The following is a 20,776-nucleotide window of genomic DNA, read 5'->3' as shown; positions in this document are numbered from 1 at the left end:
CCAACAGAAATGAAATAAGCTCAGGCTAAAATTTGTGTTACCTTATTTAAAATGTTATCCTAATTTGGAGATTATTAACAGTTTATTTCAAAATGTAAATCAAGGACAAAGGCAGATGGGAAATGTTACAAGTATACTAATCTATTTCTCTTTGACATAGAATTAAAATCTGATTCTCTGTTAAAGCAATGTGTTAAAGTAATCTATTATGTTCTCTTGATGTCTGTTAAATTCTAATTGTTCAAAAACAGCTGAATTTTTATTAAGAGCTATGGGTTATTTAAATATGTGCTTATTTTCAAAGATTTGAATAATCACCTTGTAACAATGATCAAATTTGGTCTATATTATGCCATGATTTTAAGGAATCTTATTTCAACCAGATATTTGGGATTTTGAGCCTTCTTGGCATTCTTGACAGGCTTTCAAAAAATCAAAGTTTCAAACAATCTGGACTCTAAAATTTCCAGTAAATTTTAGACTTTGGTTTTTCAGTTTGGGCCCAACTGAAAAAATTGAAGGACCTATGTCTCTCATCTTATAGACACCAACTAATCAGGGTATTTGGATTATATTAGAAGGACTGTCAAGATGTGACATGGTAGTAAATTTTAAGTTTCTATAATGGAAAATGCTATTAATACAAATGTTTGAGGATTAAAAAGTCTAATGATCTTGTGTTACTAGACATGATAGTTATCTTAATGAGAAAGCCCCAGAGGCCGAAAGGGTTAAATACTTGTAAAATCCTACAGGTGCTTTCAAAACTACTGTGAAGTAAGCAAGTGCCTCTTGTTGGTTGATGAGTTTATAATTTTAAACATGGCAACTTAAAGTCTTTTGTCATCCACAGTTATATATGATTTGCTGCTCATAAAACTAAAGCGTTGTTGGTTCTGTGTTTAGCTGTCCTCCTATAGGTTCCTATGGACTTTTTCCAGCCACTTCTATGGTATTCAGTACTTTGGGATGGCTCTGTAAACAGATGAATCCAATAATGTATTAACAGTACCAACTGAGAGAAAGTATGGTTAACTGAGGTTACTAAAAACAAAAAAGCAATTCAAATCAACTGGCAATTTACAAAGTGTTTAAAGACTTTAAAAGCTATTATTAAAATTGCTATATTGGTCTACTATGTTATGTTATATGTGTGTATATATTGTATGTCCACATGGGGAAATTTTATTAAGAGTTTCATTTTAAATGGCTTATAGATAAGATTATCCATAAATTTAAGCTGCTAAAATCAATCAAAGATACATTTTAATTCGTGTGACCTGAATCTGTGTATCATATGTTTTAAACTTGTTGGTAGAAAGAAACTAAAAACATTTTATATGTTTGTGCTTAAGTTTACTGGTTAAACAAACTACACCATGTTAGATATTTAAGAGGTGTTTCCAAATACATGATTCTTACAATTTATAGAAGGCATTGGACCTTCTGGTAAATGTTTTCTTAAGTTGTTATCTAATGGTTGAAACTATTTGCCAAGTTTTCATGTGATCCTTCTATTGTCAGCAAGCGATCTAGGACTTGCTCCCTCATTTCTCTATTCTAAGCCCAACTTGTTCTTTCATTTCTCTATTCTCTTCAAGGTAGGAAACTAATTCTATTATGAAGGAATCTGTAGGATGCACAATTTAATCTTTAGACCTTATAAAAGAAATGGCTAACATTTTTCTGTAGTAGCATAGCCAAAATAAGAGCTTAAATTATAATTTCATAGCTAGATTTACTTCGCCACCAGCAAAGTAAACATTAAGTAGAAAAAAAACCTCCCTTTCAGACCTAAAGGAAAGAAAGTTTTAAAGTGAGAATATAATTTTCCTCACGGGCATTGTCTACCTTAGAAAAACTACTACAGAACATGCCTGTGACTATAGACTTGTAGTTCAGGCCACTGAAGATTAGAGATGGGACTTGGGCACTCCCTTGACTTGCATCTTCTGGTCTGCTTTAACACAAACCAGGAGGAAAAGAAAGCTCGGCATCAGAAGCAATGGGTGGCAGGCCTATTAATGGCTGTTCCGTACAGTGATCTGCCCTCAAGGAGACCCAACAGGCCAGTCCACTGCAGTGGCTTTCAATGTGGTAAGCCTGGGCTTCAGCAGAAGTCAGCTTGTGAAGAGCCCAGGCAGCTCTGCCAAGAGTTGGATCACTGGAAATGGACCTGCCCTGGAGTCGAAGGACGCCCAGGTCAGAGCCACAGATCTTATTGGCTCTAAGCTGAAAAGCCCTTCACTCAGCCCAACTTCCAAAGTGACCACTGCAGCTGAGGGGACGGCCAAGTAGGGTCAGCAACATTGCAGGCAGAACTATAAATTTCTTGTTAGAGATGCCACCTGCCTTTACCTGGCCAGCTCTCCTCCCAGGCCAGCCAAGCAATGAAAGTCAACAGAGTGCCTTCCCCCAGGAGGTTCACACCTCCCTTAGGATGTACCCCATGTGAAGAGATAGATAGGGCTGGGCCTCTTAACTTACAAGGCCTAAAGCCCAACAGGTTATTATTAAGCCCCTTCTGTCAGGTTCTATTTGCCTCTCAATCAGAAAACTTAATTGTAGCTTAGACAGCACCTTTCTTAGCTCCTCTAATAATGGCTCTGTCTTTTGTTCTAGACCCTGTCTAGTGCACTTGGGGCTCATTCTTTTGTAATCATAACCTCTACCGTACCACCAATGGCTCTACTCCCAACCTGTGTGTACTGATGGTCCTCTTCCCCACTTAATGCTGTATAATTGCTCAAAATTTCTCTACAGACAAACCCCTCTACCTACAAAAGATGAGTGACTTTTCTCCCAGTTTTGGCTGGAATCAGCTTTAAGCCACATCCATCAAACTGTCCCCACATGGGTCCAACCTCCCCCCCCTTTCCTCTCCTCTATGAAATTCTCTCATTACCTGGTTAATGCCACTCTTAGGATCATTGGTTACTATTCTCACCCTGTCTTTTACACGTGCTCTCTCAGCTCTTCCCTCTCCCTCCTGCTCTCTTGGTTCTTCTCTCTTGGCCCTTCTCTCCTGTGCTCTCTTGGCCTCTCTTAGCTCCTCTTGTCTCTCCTCTCTCCTCTCTGCTCTCTCCTCTCTGCTCTCTCCTCTCTCTTAGCTCCTCTCCTCTCTGTTTCTCTCTTATAGTCTTTCTCTCTTTTTCCCTTTGCTGCCCCTTCACTCCAGTCTGTTGGGTGTTCCCCAATAAACCATTTCCCCCCCCAAAAAAAGAGGGAGATGCCTTTCTCTGAAGGGAGGAGAGAACTTCCACTTTGACTATGACCTTGTCTAAATATGATCAGAGTCGGCGAATTTGGAAGGCTTCCATAGCCTTGGCAACTCATGATGGGAGCCTAGGGTGGTTACTGGCGCCATAAACTAGAGTGTCAATTTGTTGGGTCAACAACAGGAGTCACTGTGCACTTGCTCCTCATGTGGGACCTCTGTCCTTAATGTGCTATACATTGTGATTTAATGCTATAACTAGTACTCAAACAGTATGTTTCACTTTGTGTTTCTGTGTGGGTGCAAACTGTTGAAATCTTTACTTAATATATACTAAATTTATCTTCTGTATATAAAGAGAATTGAAAATGAATCTTAATGTGAATGGAAGGGGAGAGGGAGCGGGAAAGGGGAGGGTTGCAGGTGGAGGGAAGTTATGGCGGGTGGGGGGGAAGCCATTGTAATCCATAAGCTGTACTTTGGAAATTTTTATTAATTAAAAAAAAGTTAAAAAAAAAGAAAGTGAAAGAAGTGCCTTAAGCAATACTTTCTAGTAAGATCTGAGTGCTGGAGCAGCATGTAGGGACTTGGGTGCTAACTTCTCTTAGTGTCCATCAGTGTCTGCCACTCCATTATCTGGTGTGTATGTCTACTGTCTTCTCAATCTAGGGAATATCAAAAGCAGTTTCTTAAAAACTGTCATAATTGTACATATTTTTGGGTGCCACATGATGTTTTGATGCATGTATACAGCATGTAATCAAATCAGGGTGATTTGCGTGTACATCACCTTAAACATTGTTCATTTCTTTGTGGTTAAAACATCAAAAATCTCTTCTAGCTATTTTGAAGTATACATTATATTATTGTTGACCGTGGTTGACATGCAATAGGACACCAGAACTGATTTATTGTGTAACTGTAATGTTGCACCTGCTGACCAACCCTGTCTCTACACCCTCAGCCCACAATCTTGTCTGCCTCTGCTGGCCACTATTCTACTCTCAGCTTCTCAGGTCTATCCTTTTAGATTCCATACACAAAGTAAGATCATGTAGGATTTACCTTTCTGTGGCTGGATTTTTTCTCTTAGTGCAATGTCCTCTGTGTTCTTTCAAATTTGTTGCAAATAATAGGTTTTGATCTTTTAAATTTAATGCTGAATAGTATTCTGTTGTGTTTGTACTCCACATTTTCTTTATCCATTTATTCTTTGATGGGTGTGTTAGTTGATTTCATTTCTTGGCTATTGTGAGTAGTGCTTCAATGAGCATGGGAATGCACATGTAATTTAGACATACTGATTTCATTTCCTTTGAACGTATATATGTGTGTGTTTGTATGTGTGTGTGTGTATGTGTGATGGTCAATTTTATGCTCTCTACTTGACTGGATTGTGAAATACCTAGAAACCTGAAAAAAAAGCATTATCTTGAGTATGTCAGTGAGGGTGTTTCCAAATGAGCTTAGCATGTAAGTCTGAGTAAATGACTTGGAAAGACCCAGCCTCAGTGTGGGTAGAATCGTGAACAGGCTAGGGGTCTGGAGAGACTAAACACAGAGTGTGCATTGGGATGTACTCCACTACTACATTGGATGCCTGTTGCTGGCCACAGTGGTGGCCCCTATACTTGTACTTAGAAAATCAGTCTCGAACTCAAGAGTTGCACCCCAGCTTCCTTGGACCTGAGGCTCTCACAGTTGGACCAACCCATTCTACTAGCATTCCAGTGTTTCCAAGCTGGCAGAGAGCTTGTTGTGAAACCTCTCAGTTGCCACAATCATGTGAACCAATTCTCCTAATCAATCTCCCTTCACATCTTATATACATAGCCTATCAATTTGATCACTCTAGAAAACCTTAACAAGTACACACAGTACTGGGATTGCTAGATCAAACAGAAATTCTATTCTTAATTTTTTGAGGGAACTCCATACTGTTTTCCATACTGTCTGTATTACTTTATATCCTCATTAACAGAGTGCAAGGTTTCTCTTTGGTCCACAACCTCATCAGCACTTATTGCATTTCCTCTTGATCTAACTGGGGTGAGTGATTGCTCATTGCTGTTTTGATTTGCATTTATTTGATTACTAGTGATGCTGAGCATCTTTTTAATGCATCTGTTGGCCATTTGCACATCATCTCAAAGTAGTTTTGGAACAGGTCTCCTGGTATTCCCACCCTACTCCCCTTGAGATCATGTAGCCACTTCCAGTTCCCCCCTCCACAAAGATGCTGGTGCTACCACATTCTGAGAGTCAATCTAGCCACTACCACTTACCAGATACATGCGTGTACACTCCTGAGTCCCCAGTTAGCGCATCTGAAAACTGGGCTAATACATCGTACCCCACAAACCATGCAGATTAAATCTGTGCATGGAAGTGTTGTTCAGAGGATAGGATAAAAATGATTTTTCTAGAGGAAAATTATCAGAAGAGGAGTGGGAACATGGGGGAAGACAGTCTTTCTTTTTTTTATTTATTTTTTAAATTTTTGACAGGCAGAGTGGACAGTGAGAGAGAGAGAGGCAGAGAGAAAGGTCTTCCTTTACTGTTGGTTCACCCTCCAATGGCCACTGTGGCCGGCGCGCTGTGGCCAGTGCACCGCGCTGATCTGAAGCTGGGAGCCAGGTACTTCTCCTGGTCTTCCATGCGGCTGCAGGGCCCAAGCACTTGGGCCATCCTCCACTGCACTCCTGGGCCACAGCAGAGAGCTGGACTGGAAGAGGGGCAGCCAGGACAGAATCTGGCGCCCCAACCGGGACTAGAACCAGTGTGCCAGTGCTGCAAGGCAGAGGATTAGCCTATTGAGCCTCGGTGCCAGCCAACAGTCTTTCTTAAAATTAATGTGTGTGACCCCAGACTAAGACCAGTGCAAGAGGACTTCCTGCTATGAGCACCACACTTTAGAGAAGTTGTTGGCAAATTTTTTCTTGAGATATTAGTTGGCAAAATGATAGATGTTGTAGGCTTTTCAGGCCATACTACTGTTGCAACTCCTCAACTCTGCCATTGCAGAGAGAAAGCAGCTACAGGCCTATCCTATATAGCATATATATAAAAAAAATTATGTGTAAACAAACTGAGCACAGCTGGGCTCCAAAAAAAATCCTACTTACAGAAACAGGCTCTGAGCTAGATTTGATCCGTGGGCCAGAGTTTGTCACCCTGCTTTGAGAGACCAACTCTGAGCCTCTTCCACCTGCACTCTTTCCCATGAGCAGAGGAGACTGCTGGGCGAGGGGCGCACGCTCCTGGAGCTCACATCTCTCCTCTTAGAAACCATGACTCAGATTCCCGGGAATCCTGCTCAGTAGCCCAAATTGCCTGTGTCCGCTTTCAGGGCCTGTGAAGGCCTTTCCTTGGGCCCATGGTCATGAGGGATGGGCCACAGCTGCTAGTGTGATGCACCGAGCCCTGAGGCCCTTGAGTGTGTGTTTTAGGAGGTGAAGGGATGGTATAGAGGAAGCTTGGATGCAAAGCCCGAGATGTCCACATGTGTGTGTATGAGGGCTGGGCCCTGCTCTGCAAGACAGAACTGAAGGTGGGAAGGGAAGGGGGCTGTCTGTGGGCTAGGGCCAAGGGCATGGGCTGTCACATTCTGGGATTGAATTTCTAGTCTGAGAAGTCTCAGTTTACACCTGATCTTCTGGGTCACTGTGAAGATGTGGTTGGTAATGGAGGAATAGTCATACTTTAACAGTAAGTTTGCTCTTGGTAATATTTGTCCATGGAATACGCAGCCTTTGTAGCCCTGTTCCCCACAAAGACCAGAGCAAGGCAGCCTTATACCACAGGGTTAAAGATTGCACAAATGAGGCCATAATTGCTGGAGCAAAATGAATTTTATTTTATTGTGCTCTGGACAACAAGCCAACAGCTGCAGGAAAAGAGAGCTTGGCCCAATCCAAGGTATAAGAGAAAGTCAGGAAAGGCTTAGAACTGCAAAATCTGGAAGCCTGCCTGCATGGACAATCTCATGGGAGAATTCCTGGAAAGGGTATAGGCAGCAAGTTCACCTCGCCTGTTCAGCTCTGAGTTAAGCCTGGAGACAAAAAGAATATTTCAAATCCCAACTCAGTAACCTGAGGTCTGTATCAAGTTACTAAATCATAGATGTTCAAAGCTGGAAGGTTGCAACCTGAATAGCCCAGAGTCTTCAAGCAGTTCTGGGTCCTTCTCCAAGACAGCATGGTCAATCCTCTTCACTGTAGTAAGCCTCCGTCTGCTGCTCCTATCTCCAGCCCCTGCCCTGCGATCAGATCTCAGTATGGATGGTTGGTCAGCAATGGCCTCCATCTGTCCAAGAGGACATCCAATTCACCCAGGGAGAGACCAGAAATGAAGCATTGTCAAAGCAAGCAACCTTCAAGGTAACAGATAGGCTTGGGCAAGAGCATGTCAATTATAATAATAGAAGCTTCCAAACATCCAGACCAGGAAGGACCAACTGCCAGCTGAAGAAGGGGACATTACACAGTGGCCAAGATTGGACTTCTCATCAGCCCAGTGAGTTGAGGGCACAGGGTCAAGCTGATTTTGATTTAGACAATTAGAAGAATTGTGATGGAGTCCATATTTATCCCCATGGTATGTATAAATAAAGCACTTAGCTCAGTAAATGGTAGCCAAAATTTCTTCTTTTAAAAAAAAATCAAATTTAATTCAGAGAGACAAACAGAGTTCCCATCCATTGGTTCACTCAGAATAGGCACACACTGGCTTAAACTGGGCCACACCGAAGTTGGTAGCCAGGAACTCCACCCAGCTCTCCCACGTGAATGACAAGAACTCAACTAGTGGGGCCAACATTGCTGCTCCCCAAGCTTTGCACCAACAGGAAGCTGGAGTCAGGGTCTGGAGCTGGATATTGAACCCAGTTACTCCTGCATAGGATGCAGGTGCCTTAACTAGTGTCTTTACCAGGCTAAATGCCTGCTCCTAAAATTCTTGCTATTTTAAACATTTCTGGGAAGCTGACCGAAAGGATAGGTTCAGCCCACACAACAGAAAATCCAAAGGCACATGAAGAAAATCAGTCCACAAATGTGAAGATGATCTTCCCTGGCATCCTGCTCCTGTTCTGCCCAGTTCTTTGCCCACTCCCAGCCCCAAATCCAGATTCTGTTACCTTCATAGGGAGCCAAGGTTTCGTTTGACAGCTTGGACCAGGGGGAAGGGACCCTGGTTGCAGGATGTGCCCGTAAAGTCATCCATGTCAATGGACCAGATCATGGCCCCTCCCAGGTTTAAATTCTTTAAGAACTGAACCTGTGGAAGGAACAGAAGTACAGACAGACATTAGAAGAAACTTTTAACCACCCATGACCATGTCAGATTCAGATAAGGGTTTGAACTTAGAAAACAGCAGTAGACTCATTGGTCGTATGGAGTTAGAGAATTCCTGCTGGGAACAGTTGCTTAGGGAGACACTGGGAGGACCACACACTACAAAGAATCTCTCATCTGGCTCATGGAGTCACCAGTCTCTGGGTTCTGCAGTCTTGGGGGCTGTGAAAGCTCTGCAGGCTGAGGTAGAGCTAGGAAGCCTTCAGCAAAGACATATGCCTGGAGTTGTAGATTACTCAGATGCCTCCTAAATTCCCTGATCCTAGAAGGAAAACAAATGGCTGCAGAAATGTGAGGACTGATAGGCTCAGAAATATGCAGCCAACTGGATAGGGAAGCCAGATAAGGACTGAAGATAGGGAAACTAGATAAGGACTGAAGGATTTGTCCAAAGAGAACTGACAAGGTAAATAACCATGTAGGCAGGGAGGTCTCTTTTCTTCCCTCTCTCCTCTCCTCCTTTCTCTCCATGCCTCATTTCTCCATCCTTTCCATCTCTTTTTATGTACCAGAGGTGGTCACAGATGTGGCTTAGAGTCACTACTACCCTTTGGCTACAGTGACTGCTGGATACAAGTCTAGAGTCTGGGGCCCCAGGAGCTTCTCCTTCTTGACATGAAGTATTGAAGAACTTTACCACACAACTTTACCCCACTCAAAGGAGCATCACCCATCTCTGAGCTTATTACCACCTACCTTGGTCTCCAGACTCTGCACATCATCGTAGCCCACCCACTGGTTACCCTTGACTGCATAGGGAACCTGCTGATCCTGGAGCCTTGTGATCTTGGCTCCTTGTAGGAACTGGCAGATCTGGCAAGAAAAGACGGAAAACAGAGGTTCAGCCATGGGCTCTTCTTAAAGCTGAGTAAGGTAGATAGGGCAGACTAGGAATTTGGGGAAGCTATCAGAATCTTATCTCAAGGATCAGACAGGGAAACAATCTGTTACACTGTACAGATGGTTCAGGGTGAACCACTAGTGAACCACTGAGATGGTCTATGGTGAACCACTGAGGACCTTTTGTTCTAAGACCTCATTAGAAGGAGCCCAGCCAGTCAGAGAATACTTGAGTTCCAGATCAAATACCAGCACTAACCAATTAATCTTCTTGTTTCTTCATTTGCAAAACCAGGAATAATTATAATAATGTCTTCAACACTCGTTTCTTACATTGTTGTAGTTGTTGGGATTGAATGAACTAATGCTGTATATGTTGCCAGGTTTTTGGAAAATAGTAAAGTGCTCTACAAGTGAGCAGCATTTCGATGACCATCACCATTATTTTCCACCTTGCAGTTTCTCCCACTTCAATCCCTCTACTCCCCTTCTCCACCTTTCCATTCCCATTATGCTCTGTCCTGGAATCCCTGGGTTAGCATCAGCTACTTTCTCCTGTTAGCATAAGTAAGAACTAATAGAAAAAAAAATCATCAGTGAAAAAAATTATTTTGACATCACATAGAAAATACATTTCTGATTACTTACTCTTTGGGGGTGATCTATATTCATGTTTACTCAATGAAGGCAGAAAATTAAAGTCGAATATTTAAGAAAAATCAGCTCGTCAACATTACAATGACCTAGTGTGACAAACTAGATAATCAAATTTCCCATGAGCTGGGGCAGTGTATATCTTTCTGGTGGTCCACATCAACAACCTGCAGCAGATTCTGAGTGAGGAACTTTTCTAGCCTATTAAGAGTGTTGTTGCCATTGACCCAGAATTATCCAAGGATGGGTCAGCCTCTCTCTCTCTTCCAGTCTATCACATCCTGAGATTCAGTGAGGAGTCTAATAATGTCTTCTGCCCAAACTTAAGATGACAAGTCAGCCTAGGACTCCAAGGGGACACTAAGATATGGGATGATCTTTCTTCTACCTGATCAGACTCTTCTCTATCCTTCAAAGCCAAGTACAAATATCTTTTCTTCCATGGAGCCTTCCCTGGTCACCCATGCCTGAACTCATGACCTATTACCCCACTCATCGGCCACTTACTCATATCTTGTTTTGCAATACTTCTGTGGTTTTATAAAATATCATAGTTATCTGGTTTATAAACTCCCATTAATTATATTTCTTTTCTACATTCTTTCTACCTTAGTGATCTGCCCTTTGAGACAATGATGAAGGATTACTTATTTTAACTCCTATAATACCCAGCACTTGTGATATGAGTATTCCAAGAGTTTCTATTGGCTACTGTTAGATTTCTGGTTTCTCCTATGCTTTTTTTTTTAAGTATTCCAGATATTTTGCCCTATATTATGGGACAGAGAGAAATACCATTCTAATCAACAGAACAGCTTTTTTTTTATTCCTTAGTTATCTTATTTCTAGGCAGAATTTGACACACTCGAGTACTTGCTCCTTCCCTGAACACTCACTTCCCCGAGCTCTGGCACAGAACTATATGGGTCCTCCCCCTTCTCTTGCTCTATTGTCAGTTTCCTTAATGTGCTCTTCTTCCTCTGCACAGCCCTCAGGTACAGGAGGTCTTTGAGCTTTATCTTGGGCCCTACTCAATTTTCATAGTACACTTAGGCTTAAAACATCATCTTTATGATGGTGATTTTCAAGTCTACCTCTCTAGCACAGAGTGGACTGCTATAACCAAATCCATATGAGAGGTCCTCAAGAAGTTCATGGAGAAGGTATATTATGAAAAACCATGAATAAAGGTAGGTTTTTATTCCATTTTTCCACACGTTTTGAGGAACCCTCATATATTCAACCACTCATCGGTTATTTCTGTGTCCCCCAAGGCATTTGGATGTCCCACAGTATTCTCAAACTTTAAGTGTCCAAAATTGACCTCACCACCAAGACCAATGCCCACTCTACCCTTCTTGTGTCTTCCCTAATCTTAGTAAATGTGTTGCCATCCACCTGCTTATGCAAGTCAAGAACTTGGGACGGTCTCCCTTTTCCAGTCTCTCATGCCCTTCATCACCCATCTGCACTCCTTACGTGCTCTGTCTCGTCAGAGTTCGGCTTGTTGCGCTTCCTCCAGGAGGTATTCCCCAGCCCCTCCCCAGACAGAGTTAGAAGTTCCTCTTGTGTGTTCCTAGAGTATTCTGTACCCCCTCCTTCACGACACTCAGGATCAGTTACTCTATTACTCTATTATTGTCACATTGGAGTGGGCAGCCCATCCTGGATATGGCAGGTACCTCATAATAGGCTAGGAAGCCTGGAGACTCGGTGATGGGACCAGCAGCTCCAGGACCAGAGGCAGGGGCCCCCATGGCAGTTTCTGCAGAGGCCAGTGTGAAAGAGTGTCCATACGTGGGGATTCCCATGACTATCTTCTCTGTGGGCATTCCCTTGTGTATCCAGTACCCCACAGCATATTCCTAGAAAGGGAAAAGAGGCTGAAATCCAGGGTGTGGGGAAAGGAGGGTCCAGACTTAGCCTCCATCCCAAATTTCATGGACACGACTCCTCGATGCCTCTTCTCCAGCTGGGTACAGATAGTCCCAGAAATTCGCTGCAACACAATCAATACTCTTCAGCAGTCAGAGGTACACTTGGTTTTCTTGAAGTTGTGAAAGAAAATAGATCACGAAAGAAATAAGACAAGGGACCTAGAAAACATCAAACCAGGGTCATCTCCCCTTTCTTCTGCCTTTGAGCCAATGGACTATGGACTAAGTGTACAATCTTACTGATGGAGATGGAGGTCAGACTCAGTCTGCAAGGCCTCACAACAACCATGATCCAAGGGGATTCGATGTTAGAGGCTACTTTGGGTCTTCCTGCCCCATCAGGATAAAATACAGAGTTAGAGAAGATGGGGCTGTGCTTCGTCATCTTTAAAGAAGCTGACAAAGGGGGAGGAAGTGAAGGAGGCTGATGTTAAATCTCTTGTGTGGAGTTCCAGAAAAGCTTCGAACTAGAAATCAGAATATCTACTTTTGGGCTGATGATTTTTGTAACTTTAAATGTAAAGGCCTGGAAACAAGCATTTCAAACCACATTTTTTTCTCCCCAAATTTTAGGACTAGTCATTCATATATATGTACCAGAACAACAACAACACCATTCTTTTTTTCCTATATTTCACATTTCCAACTTTTTAGGACTTTTACATCAGTATCAATCATTAAGTCTACCAGGCTTCCATTTCATCGTGTATGGATCTTCAGTAATGCTTCCTGCCTAGCCAACCTCATGGTGTTGTTTTAAAGATCAAATTAAGTAAAGAATATGGATAGACAGAGAAAGGTACAAGTTTGATGCACCTATGTGTATCAAATGTACCAAAAATGAAGACCCTAGAGTGGACTGAGATGGATGACAGATTGGGTCAAAAATAGAGTTCAGGGAGCATCAACTACTAGCTCTTCTGACTGTCTCCAGGTGACATTTTACTGATGCCTGGTGAGAGTATTTTGTCTGCACTCACAAGCTGGTCTTGGACACTCAGCTCCTGCTTATGTCAAGACGGAAGTCACTCTAGATGTGCTGGGCTCTCCTCAACCCCTCCCCAGCAGCCAGCGCCCTGCTGCAGGATGTGTGCCCCACTCACCACATTGTAGTAGGAGCTTGGCCCTTTGTCTACATGCCCCTTTCTCAGAGGACTGTTGTGGCCCGTGACAAGGGGCTTTTCCCAAGACCCGTGGAAGTCGAAGGACAGGAGGTTGATGAAATCCAGTTTTCTGAAAGTCAGAAGCAAGGAAGAGATTCTATGATGAGTAGAGGTAGAATCCATTCTACCTATTTTGGGGGCTTTGAATATTATTAGAAGGACTGAAATTTGCCTTGCAGAAGATAATCCTGGCTGAGTTGCAGGGTGAGAATGGTGACTAGCCCTCTCTCCCTCCTCCCCTTGTTCCTTAGACAAACTGACACATGAAACTTGCATGGACCAGGATGGGGGCAGAAGGAAGTGGACGCACTCTGATGTACTCACTCGGCCAGTTTTTCAATCTGATAGCTGTTATCAACCATTTGCCTCCCTGCAGACACGCCTGCAGTCAAGAGAAGCCTTTCTTTGCTAGAGTTGATGGAATCTTTCTGAAAGGCTTCTGATAACTCCTATGAAAATCAAAAGAACAAAGTGTCAGCTTCTGCACTCATAGCATAACCCTAAACTTCTTGTTTGGGATCTAAGAAGTTTCTAGAATCATATTAGATGAATGAGATCAATACTCCCCTCCCTAACCCACATGGAGATATCTCGCAGCTTTATCAGCTCTGGAAGTCTCCACAGCTGGCAGGAAGACCCCAGTCTCATTGCACTCAGGAAAGAAACATCTGTGTTTCCTCCTGATAGGTTTTCTGATCTATGTGATGGGTTTTTCTGTTAGATTATCTCAGCACACAGGAAATTCTACCCCATACTTTTACAAGGGTGTTGCTTTGTTTTGGTGGCGTTTGTTCACTGTGTAAGGGGCTTTGTTGTTTGCAGTTGTCCCTGCCCTAAACTAGAAGCTGAAGTTTTCTTCCCATCAGTCGGGGCTTCTGAAGGGCATGGGCTGTGCCTCCGAACCAGTGTCAACTGCCTCTTTTTCTTTCCCTGTATAGACATGGGTTCTACATGTTAAAGGTGGTGAGTGTAGCAAGGATTTTAACTTACATGAATCAGTGCAGTGAAATGAGTTTTGTCTTTCAGATCTGGGTAGATCCAGCTGACATCCAGTCCATCGAAGTTATGGTTCCTCAGGAGCAATATCACAGAAGTAATAAATTCTAATTGTGATTTAGAAGAATCGACCATAGGGTGGAACCTGGGTAGAAATAATGCAGTTTAAAAAACAAACAAACAAACAAGCAAACAATACTCATCATGCAACATATATTCTGCAGAAACTCTGGGATAGTCTCCCCCTCCCCCAATATTCACTCACTATTTTTCCTTCCCAACCCTTGTCCATTTGGAACAGATGAGAGGAGGAAAGATTGTGGGCCAGAAAACTGATCAGGTCAGAAAAAGAAAGGTTGGGGGCTCTGCAGATTCCCTGCAGAGTGATGGAGCTGCCTTGGCCAAGATTCAGAAAGCTCCTCTGAGCCCTCTGCTCAGCCAGAGCTTGACCTTCTGTGTTCATCTTCACAGATTCCAGTTTTAGCAAGAATCCTGCAAAGTTAATTTGGTGGGAACCCTTGACCCTTGGTATCTGATCACCCTGAATATTTTACCCAAATCTTTGCCCTGGATTACCTCTCAGATAGTATCTGACAGTCTTGGCCCGCCTTTTGCACAAATCCTGTTGAGTCAGTTTGGCTAGAATCTCTTAGTCCTAATGTTTCCTCTGAAGAATTTCCCATCCACCAACCCCTGACACCTGCTCTTTGGCTTTTTGCTGCATTCAGAGTTCAATCCAGCCCTTTTCTCCTATTGCATTTGTTTCGCAATAAAATCTGTTTAAATACTGTCCACCTTTGGTTGCCTTACACCTTTGGAAAAGCAATGTGGTAGGCTTAGGATCAGGAGATCTGGGTTCAAGTCCCAGGTCAGAGTACTTTCTGGTGAGTGCTTTGTCACTAACCAGCTTCCTGGGTTCCAGTTTGGCCATCTTTAAGTTGGGATTGAGGAAGCTAATCCTGCTGCATGTGCCTCCAAACAATCACTTTTAGGAAAGTTCTATAAAGGGCATTGAAACTGGAAAGGAGGAAGTTAAAATATTCATGTTTGCAGATGATGGGATGTAGTACATGGAAAACCCTAAACACTCCACCAAAAAGCTGTTAGAATTGATAAACCAATTCAATAAAGTTGTAGGTTACAAAATCAACATACAAACAACAGTGGCATTTTTATACACCAACAATGATCTTACTGAAAGAAATCAGAAAAGAAATACCACTCACAATAGCTACAAAAATCAAGAATTTAGGAATAAATTTAACCAAAGAAGTGAAAGATCTCTACAATGACAGTTATAAAACACTGATGAAAGAAATCATCAAGGACATAGACACACACACAAAAAATGGAAAGATATTCCTTGCTCATGGATTATAAGAATTAATATCACTGAAATATTTATGCTGTCTAAAGCAATCTAAACATTCAATGCAATCTCTGCCAAAATACCAACGATATTCTTTATACAATTAGGAAAAGCAATCCTAAAACTCATGTGGAATCACAAAGACCCAGAATTGCCAAAGCATCCTAAGGGGAAAAAAATCAAGCTGGAGGCAACAAAATACTTGATTTCAAAGCATACTACAAAAGTTTAGTAATTGAAACAGCATCGTACCGGCATAAAAATCAGCATACAGATGAATGGAACAGAATTGAGAGCTCAGAAATTAATTCACACACACACAGCCAACTTATTTTAGACAAAGATGCCAAGAAAATATGCTAGAGAAAAGAATGTCTTTTCAATTAATGGTACTGGCAAAACATTTTCCTTGGGACCTCTTCTTTGAGTTGTGGCACTTCTTGACTCTCCCATCCCTAAATATGCTTAGAGACTTGAATTAATTTTGTTTCAGTCAATATCCAATCGATATTTTGGTTCCTGCATGTATCTCAGCTGCACAGTGGGGGATATTGCAAGAAACAGGGCCCCTATCATGAACACATGGTGGAAATCAACTTCTAGCTTTTGTCTTATGCTTCCAAGTGTTTACAATGATTAGAGAGCCATTGCACCTAAGCCTCTTGGTGGACCTACACCTGTGACTTTAGAATAGCTGCCTGCTGAATAGAAATGTAGCAATTTACTCCTTAGAAACAAGTATGTGCATGCCACATAATCAATCAAGTGTTCTGCGTAGCACCTGGCACAAAGCCTGGTATTTGCCCAATAATAACAACCATATTAACATAACGATTATTGCACCCACCCTTATTGCACATTGGCACTTCCAGGCAGTCTGTTTGCAGTGCCTGCCTTCACACCACCACCCTGAGATAAATTCTCTTATCATCATTGCATAGCTAAAGTAAATAAGCCAAAAACAGTAACTGTGGCTCAGAGTTGTTAGAGAACTTGCCTGAAGTCACACAGCTTGCATAGAGCTGCAGATGATTAAAGGGAAATCCAAACCAATATGTCTAGCTCCAAAGCCCTACTTACAACCACAAAGCTGGTATGTATTGGGCACTCAAGTCATTATTTATTAAATAAATGAATGTATGCACATAGGAATGAATGAACAAAGATATTTTTAGTTGAATCAAAACTTAAGCAAGTATTAGGAAGGAGAATTTGAGAATTAGGAGAAGAGTTGCCACGGAAGCCCATTTACGACTGAAGGGTGTTCAAGCTGGGGGTGACTCAGATCGGGTTTTTCTTCCTTCTTTCTGCTTGCAGAAACCCACACAGGGATTCTAATACCTATTTCTTTTCTCTGCCTCCTCTGGCTCTAATTGACAAACCACACAAGGAGATTTTAGGAACAGATTTCTGTGAAAATGAAAGACTTTTGGCTGCCCTTAAGAACTCTGGAATTGGTAAAGTGTTAGCAATTTAAAAATTATAGAAGGAATTCAAAATTAGACTAATTATAGCTGAAGCTTGGAAAAAGGTATGGTTTATCCTTGTGTGCTTGCATGTCTTTAGCTCTTGAGTAAATGGGATATCATTGTTATGTGAGTAGAAAATATAATGTATAATGAATGCATGCTTGCATTAAGAGAACTGTTTTCAAGCAAAGCAGACTCGATTGTCGTCTCTGCTGTCCTGCTCTTCTCAGGCCATCTTGCTCTGTACTTGGCCCAGGACAATGTCACCCACTGATTGCCATGGACCAAGGCTGGGCTTTTAAGTGCAAATAACTCTTCCAGTCCATCCCATGGTGCAAAGTCAAACCCTCAAGTGATTAAGACAACTGCACTTCCTAACTAAAACCATCTCCTGACAATCTGTAAGGTGAAAAAATCTTCACAGCAATGAGTTTACTGGAGGTTGCGCACAGTCCTGTTTCTCTCAGGTATTCAGTAACTGAATTTTGGGTGTAGCTCCTGGGTGCTCCTTCCAAGACGCCAGAAAACCTGGTACTGTGCCTCTACTTGTGACAAAACACAGAGGGATCTCTTTTGCCATCTGGGCAAGGGAAGACCTCTATGGAGAGGTCTGGAGGGAAAGTGGTGATGACCAGAAATTATAAGGAAGAATGAAAATAAAATGTAGATGCAGTCTTACCCTTTGGAACCAAACAGGTACCCTCCAATGGACAACAGAACTTTCAGTTTTGGATTCCTAGAGTAGAGAAGAGTAAGTTGATTATATCCTTTCTCAATGCCTGGGAAACCTTTGCCTAAAGGGTAGGATTCCTGCTATAAAGAATACAAGCAAATGGGGTCTGGCTGCTCAGCAGCTAAGTTCAGTGAAGGAATTGGGCACCAGGGGAGAAGACTATAACCCAAGGAAATGCGTAGGGATGAAATAGTAGGCTTTAGGCCAAGTTTGTTACTGAAATCCTTCCCCCAAAACCTACTTGGATACCGCCATCCCCATCCCACTGACTTGGCTTTGAGATCACTGATGGCCTGGTAAAGCACTGTGGGATTCTTGTCCTTGATGATGATCTTGTTGTTACTGATGCTGGCAAATGAGTAGATGAGGTGAGAGCATAAGAAGGGGTCAATATTCTCGGGGGTGAATCTTCCTGGTTCCTGCCGATCCTGGGACCAGTTGGTAAAGTAGCAAACCAGTTTGTAGGCCGATCCTGGAGTAGAGCAGGGAAAGCCAATGAGACCCTAGTGTTGTTGCCTGGGAGCCCAGAAGGCTACGGGTTTCTCCCCAAGACAGCCATTGCATTCTTTGCTCATTCATCAAGAGCCTCCGAGCTCATTTAGTCTGGATCTTTAGTGCAGCCCAGAAACACTTGCTTGTTGGAAAACAGAGATATCATCAATGTGCAAAATACTCACAGATGGTTGGATGATGACGTAGAGAAGTAGAGAAATAAACAATGCATGTGTTGTGTGTATGTACATATTTATACACACATATAACATTAAATATGACAGAGAGAGAGAGGGAGAGAGACTCACTCAAAAAGACAGAACCAGAACCAGGGGTGCACAAAGAGAAAGTCAGAGTCACAAACATGTTAGTGTCAGACTCCGAGAGATCAATCAAGGGGGAAAACATGTAGCAGGGACAGAAAGCAAACATCATGAACAGAAGGAGTCAGGCAATGGCGACTCACGGACTACTTACCTCCCTGGAGGAGCAGCAAGACCACTAAACCTATAACACATGGGCAGAAAGAGAAACCGGTTGAGCCAAAGCAGGACCATCTGTTTCAGGTGATGGCAAGGAGTCTGTGTGGGGGACTTCAGACAAGACACAGCCTTGCTTCACTAGGCTCTCCAGCCATTGCGCTGTGATCTTTTTACAGGGCCTTGGTGTCCGCAGCCCTTGAATGCCTCAAAGCAGAGACAGTTTCCAAACTGGGAATTCATTTGCTCATTCATTTGTCTAAAGTTCTTTTGGATCACCTGCTCTGTGACAAGCATTGTCCAGGATACTAGGGAAACTAAAATTAAGTCCCTGCCTTCCCTGGCCTCAAGGAGCTCATGGTCTAGTCCAGAATTAAATATGATTGTAGAGAGGATGACCATAGACTTTATTGTCCAATGGACCATTTGCAGAGCAGAGAGAACCATTATTAATAATTTACCTGGGACGATAGCTTGGCGCATAACTGTCCTGGGAAAATTGAGGTGAACGGTTTCCCTGTGTGTAAGCAACTCAGTCTTAGAACAAGGCCAGGCGTTGAGCAGAGCAGTGTGAGCTGGCTCCGGTAGTGCTTCAACCTGTGCCTGTGACGCCATGCCAGCCTCTTCCCCACAGGACACCGTCCTCAGAAGCAGTGGTGAGATTGCTCTATCCTTAACTCATCCTCCCAAATGGAAAGTAGAAGTAAAGCCCCGGGTTCTAGACACTTTCCCCCAGGAGCAGCACGCCTTGAACCATGACTTCCCCAGCCTGGGGACATTGTGCAGACTTGGGGTCTGAAATGGGAAAAGGGAAGGGGAAAAGGAAGACAGGCTCCGGACGCCCAGCTGCCGGAGCGGGGTGTGCCTCTGCAGAGCTCAGGGCTGGGCGCGGGGCTCTCGGCTTCTGTCCTGCTGCTCCACATTCTTTCCAGACAAGGGGCAGAGGACGCAGGAAGCTGATCTGCCATGCCCTCATTGAGTGGGCAGAGATATTCTGGTTGCCACTTCTACTTGTCAGGTCAACCTCTTCCAGAAACTCGTCCAGAGTGTTGCCTCCCTTACTGGCCACTTTCCAGAGGCTGCGGGGAGAAGAGCCTTCAACAGGCTCTTGTTAAGTGCTTGCTCATGGCTTGAGAGTGTAATAAGGTGAAAGAAATATGAATAGCACAACAAGATGTCTCCTTTCCTCTATCAGACATACCCCTCTCTCCCTGGTGAACTCCCCTGTTCACCCAGAGCCCTGTTTGTTTAGTCTCACCTCCACCCTCTGCCAAATTCCCAGCCAGTACAGATGCTGGAGTTTTGGATCTGAACTCCAGAGTTGAGGGGAGAGTTTAGAAAACATTGAATCAAAAAAAAAAAATCATTCTGCAGATGAGAAATGTGAGATTCCTTTAAAGTTCTATAATGTACTCAAAGCATAGCCCGTGAAAGATGGGACCCCCAACACCAGGCTCACACATTAAGAGACCAAGAAAACACGATCTACTCCATGTCTAGAGACAAGGGAACCTCTGTGCGGAGAGCAGCCTGACAGTGCAGAGGACTTGGACCACTGCTGCTCTCTTGCCAGTGCAGGAAAGATCAGATGGTCTCCCTAGGACAATTGCATTAGCTTAGTATCTTTTGGTACTGAAGTGAACAGATTGCGATCTCAAGAAAGCAGCAAGATCACTTTTCCAGAGGTCTGCATTAGCCATTCCCCCATCACTAACTGTCCTGCTGAATTATCAGCTCTCCCCCAGCGCCACTCACCTGCCCAGAGAGACTTCGTATTCATGGTGCTTGCTCCCATGTCTCCCAGCAGCTTCTAGAATGCAGATACTCCAAGCCTTTTATTCCCTGATGTTTCAACAGCTTGGTTTACCGGAAGGAAGCAAGGAGTCCAGGAATTTTCAGGGACTTCCCCTAGCTAATATGTCTTATGAAACTTCCAGGCAATGGAGCTTGGATTTGAGCAACACCAACTCTCACCTGGCAGAATCTTGATTCTGTGGACACAGTCATTGAAAGGCCCCATTCACCACTCTCCTCCCATGAGCATTCTCTCAAGCCTTGAACCTCTGACATGC

The 20,776-nt window shown here is 43.2% G+C and overlaps 1 protein-coding gene across 2 annotated transcripts; it reads right to left on the bottom strand.

Annotated features, from left to right (window-relative positions):
• Positions 1–7,049: 7,049 nt before the first annotated feature.
• LOC133760054 (chitinase-3-like protein 2) lies at positions 7,050–20,543 on the bottom strand. Of its 2 annotated transcripts, XR_009865955.1 has the most exons (12): positions 20,460–20,543; positions 18,703–18,732; positions 18,004–18,205; positions 17,680–17,736; positions 14,157–14,307; positions 13,491–13,615; positions 13,107–13,236; positions 11,749–11,931; positions 9,269–9,385; positions 8,355–8,494; positions 7,365–7,522; positions 7,050–7,268 (listed from the first exon to the last, which is right to left on the bottom strand). XR_009865955.1 is itself a non-coding variant. In XM_062191961.1 (11 exons), exons 1-10 carry the CDS (start codon positions 20,497–20,499, stop codon positions 8,357–8,359), a joined length of 1,173 nt encoding a protein of 390 aa, XP_062047945.1. In that variant the 5' UTR covers positions 20,500–20,543; the 3' UTR covers positions 7,050–7,522; positions 8,355–8,356. The 2 variants fall into 2 exon arrangements, 1 of the variants encoding a protein (XP_062047945.1); XM_062191961.1 differs by having other exon boundaries at positions 7,050–7,522.
• Between the last annotated feature and the right edge of the window lie 233 nt (positions 20,544–20,776).

This window comes from Lepus europaeus, chromosome 5, assembly GCF_033115175.1.
Source record: "Lepus europaeus isolate LE1 chromosome 5, mLepTim1.pri, whole genome shotgun sequence".
Classification (NCBI taxonomy): domain Eukaryota; kingdom Metazoa; phylum Chordata; class Mammalia; order Lagomorpha; family Leporidae; genus Lepus; species Lepus europaeus.
This window is presented reverse-complemented; position numbering and strand designations above follow the sequence as displayed.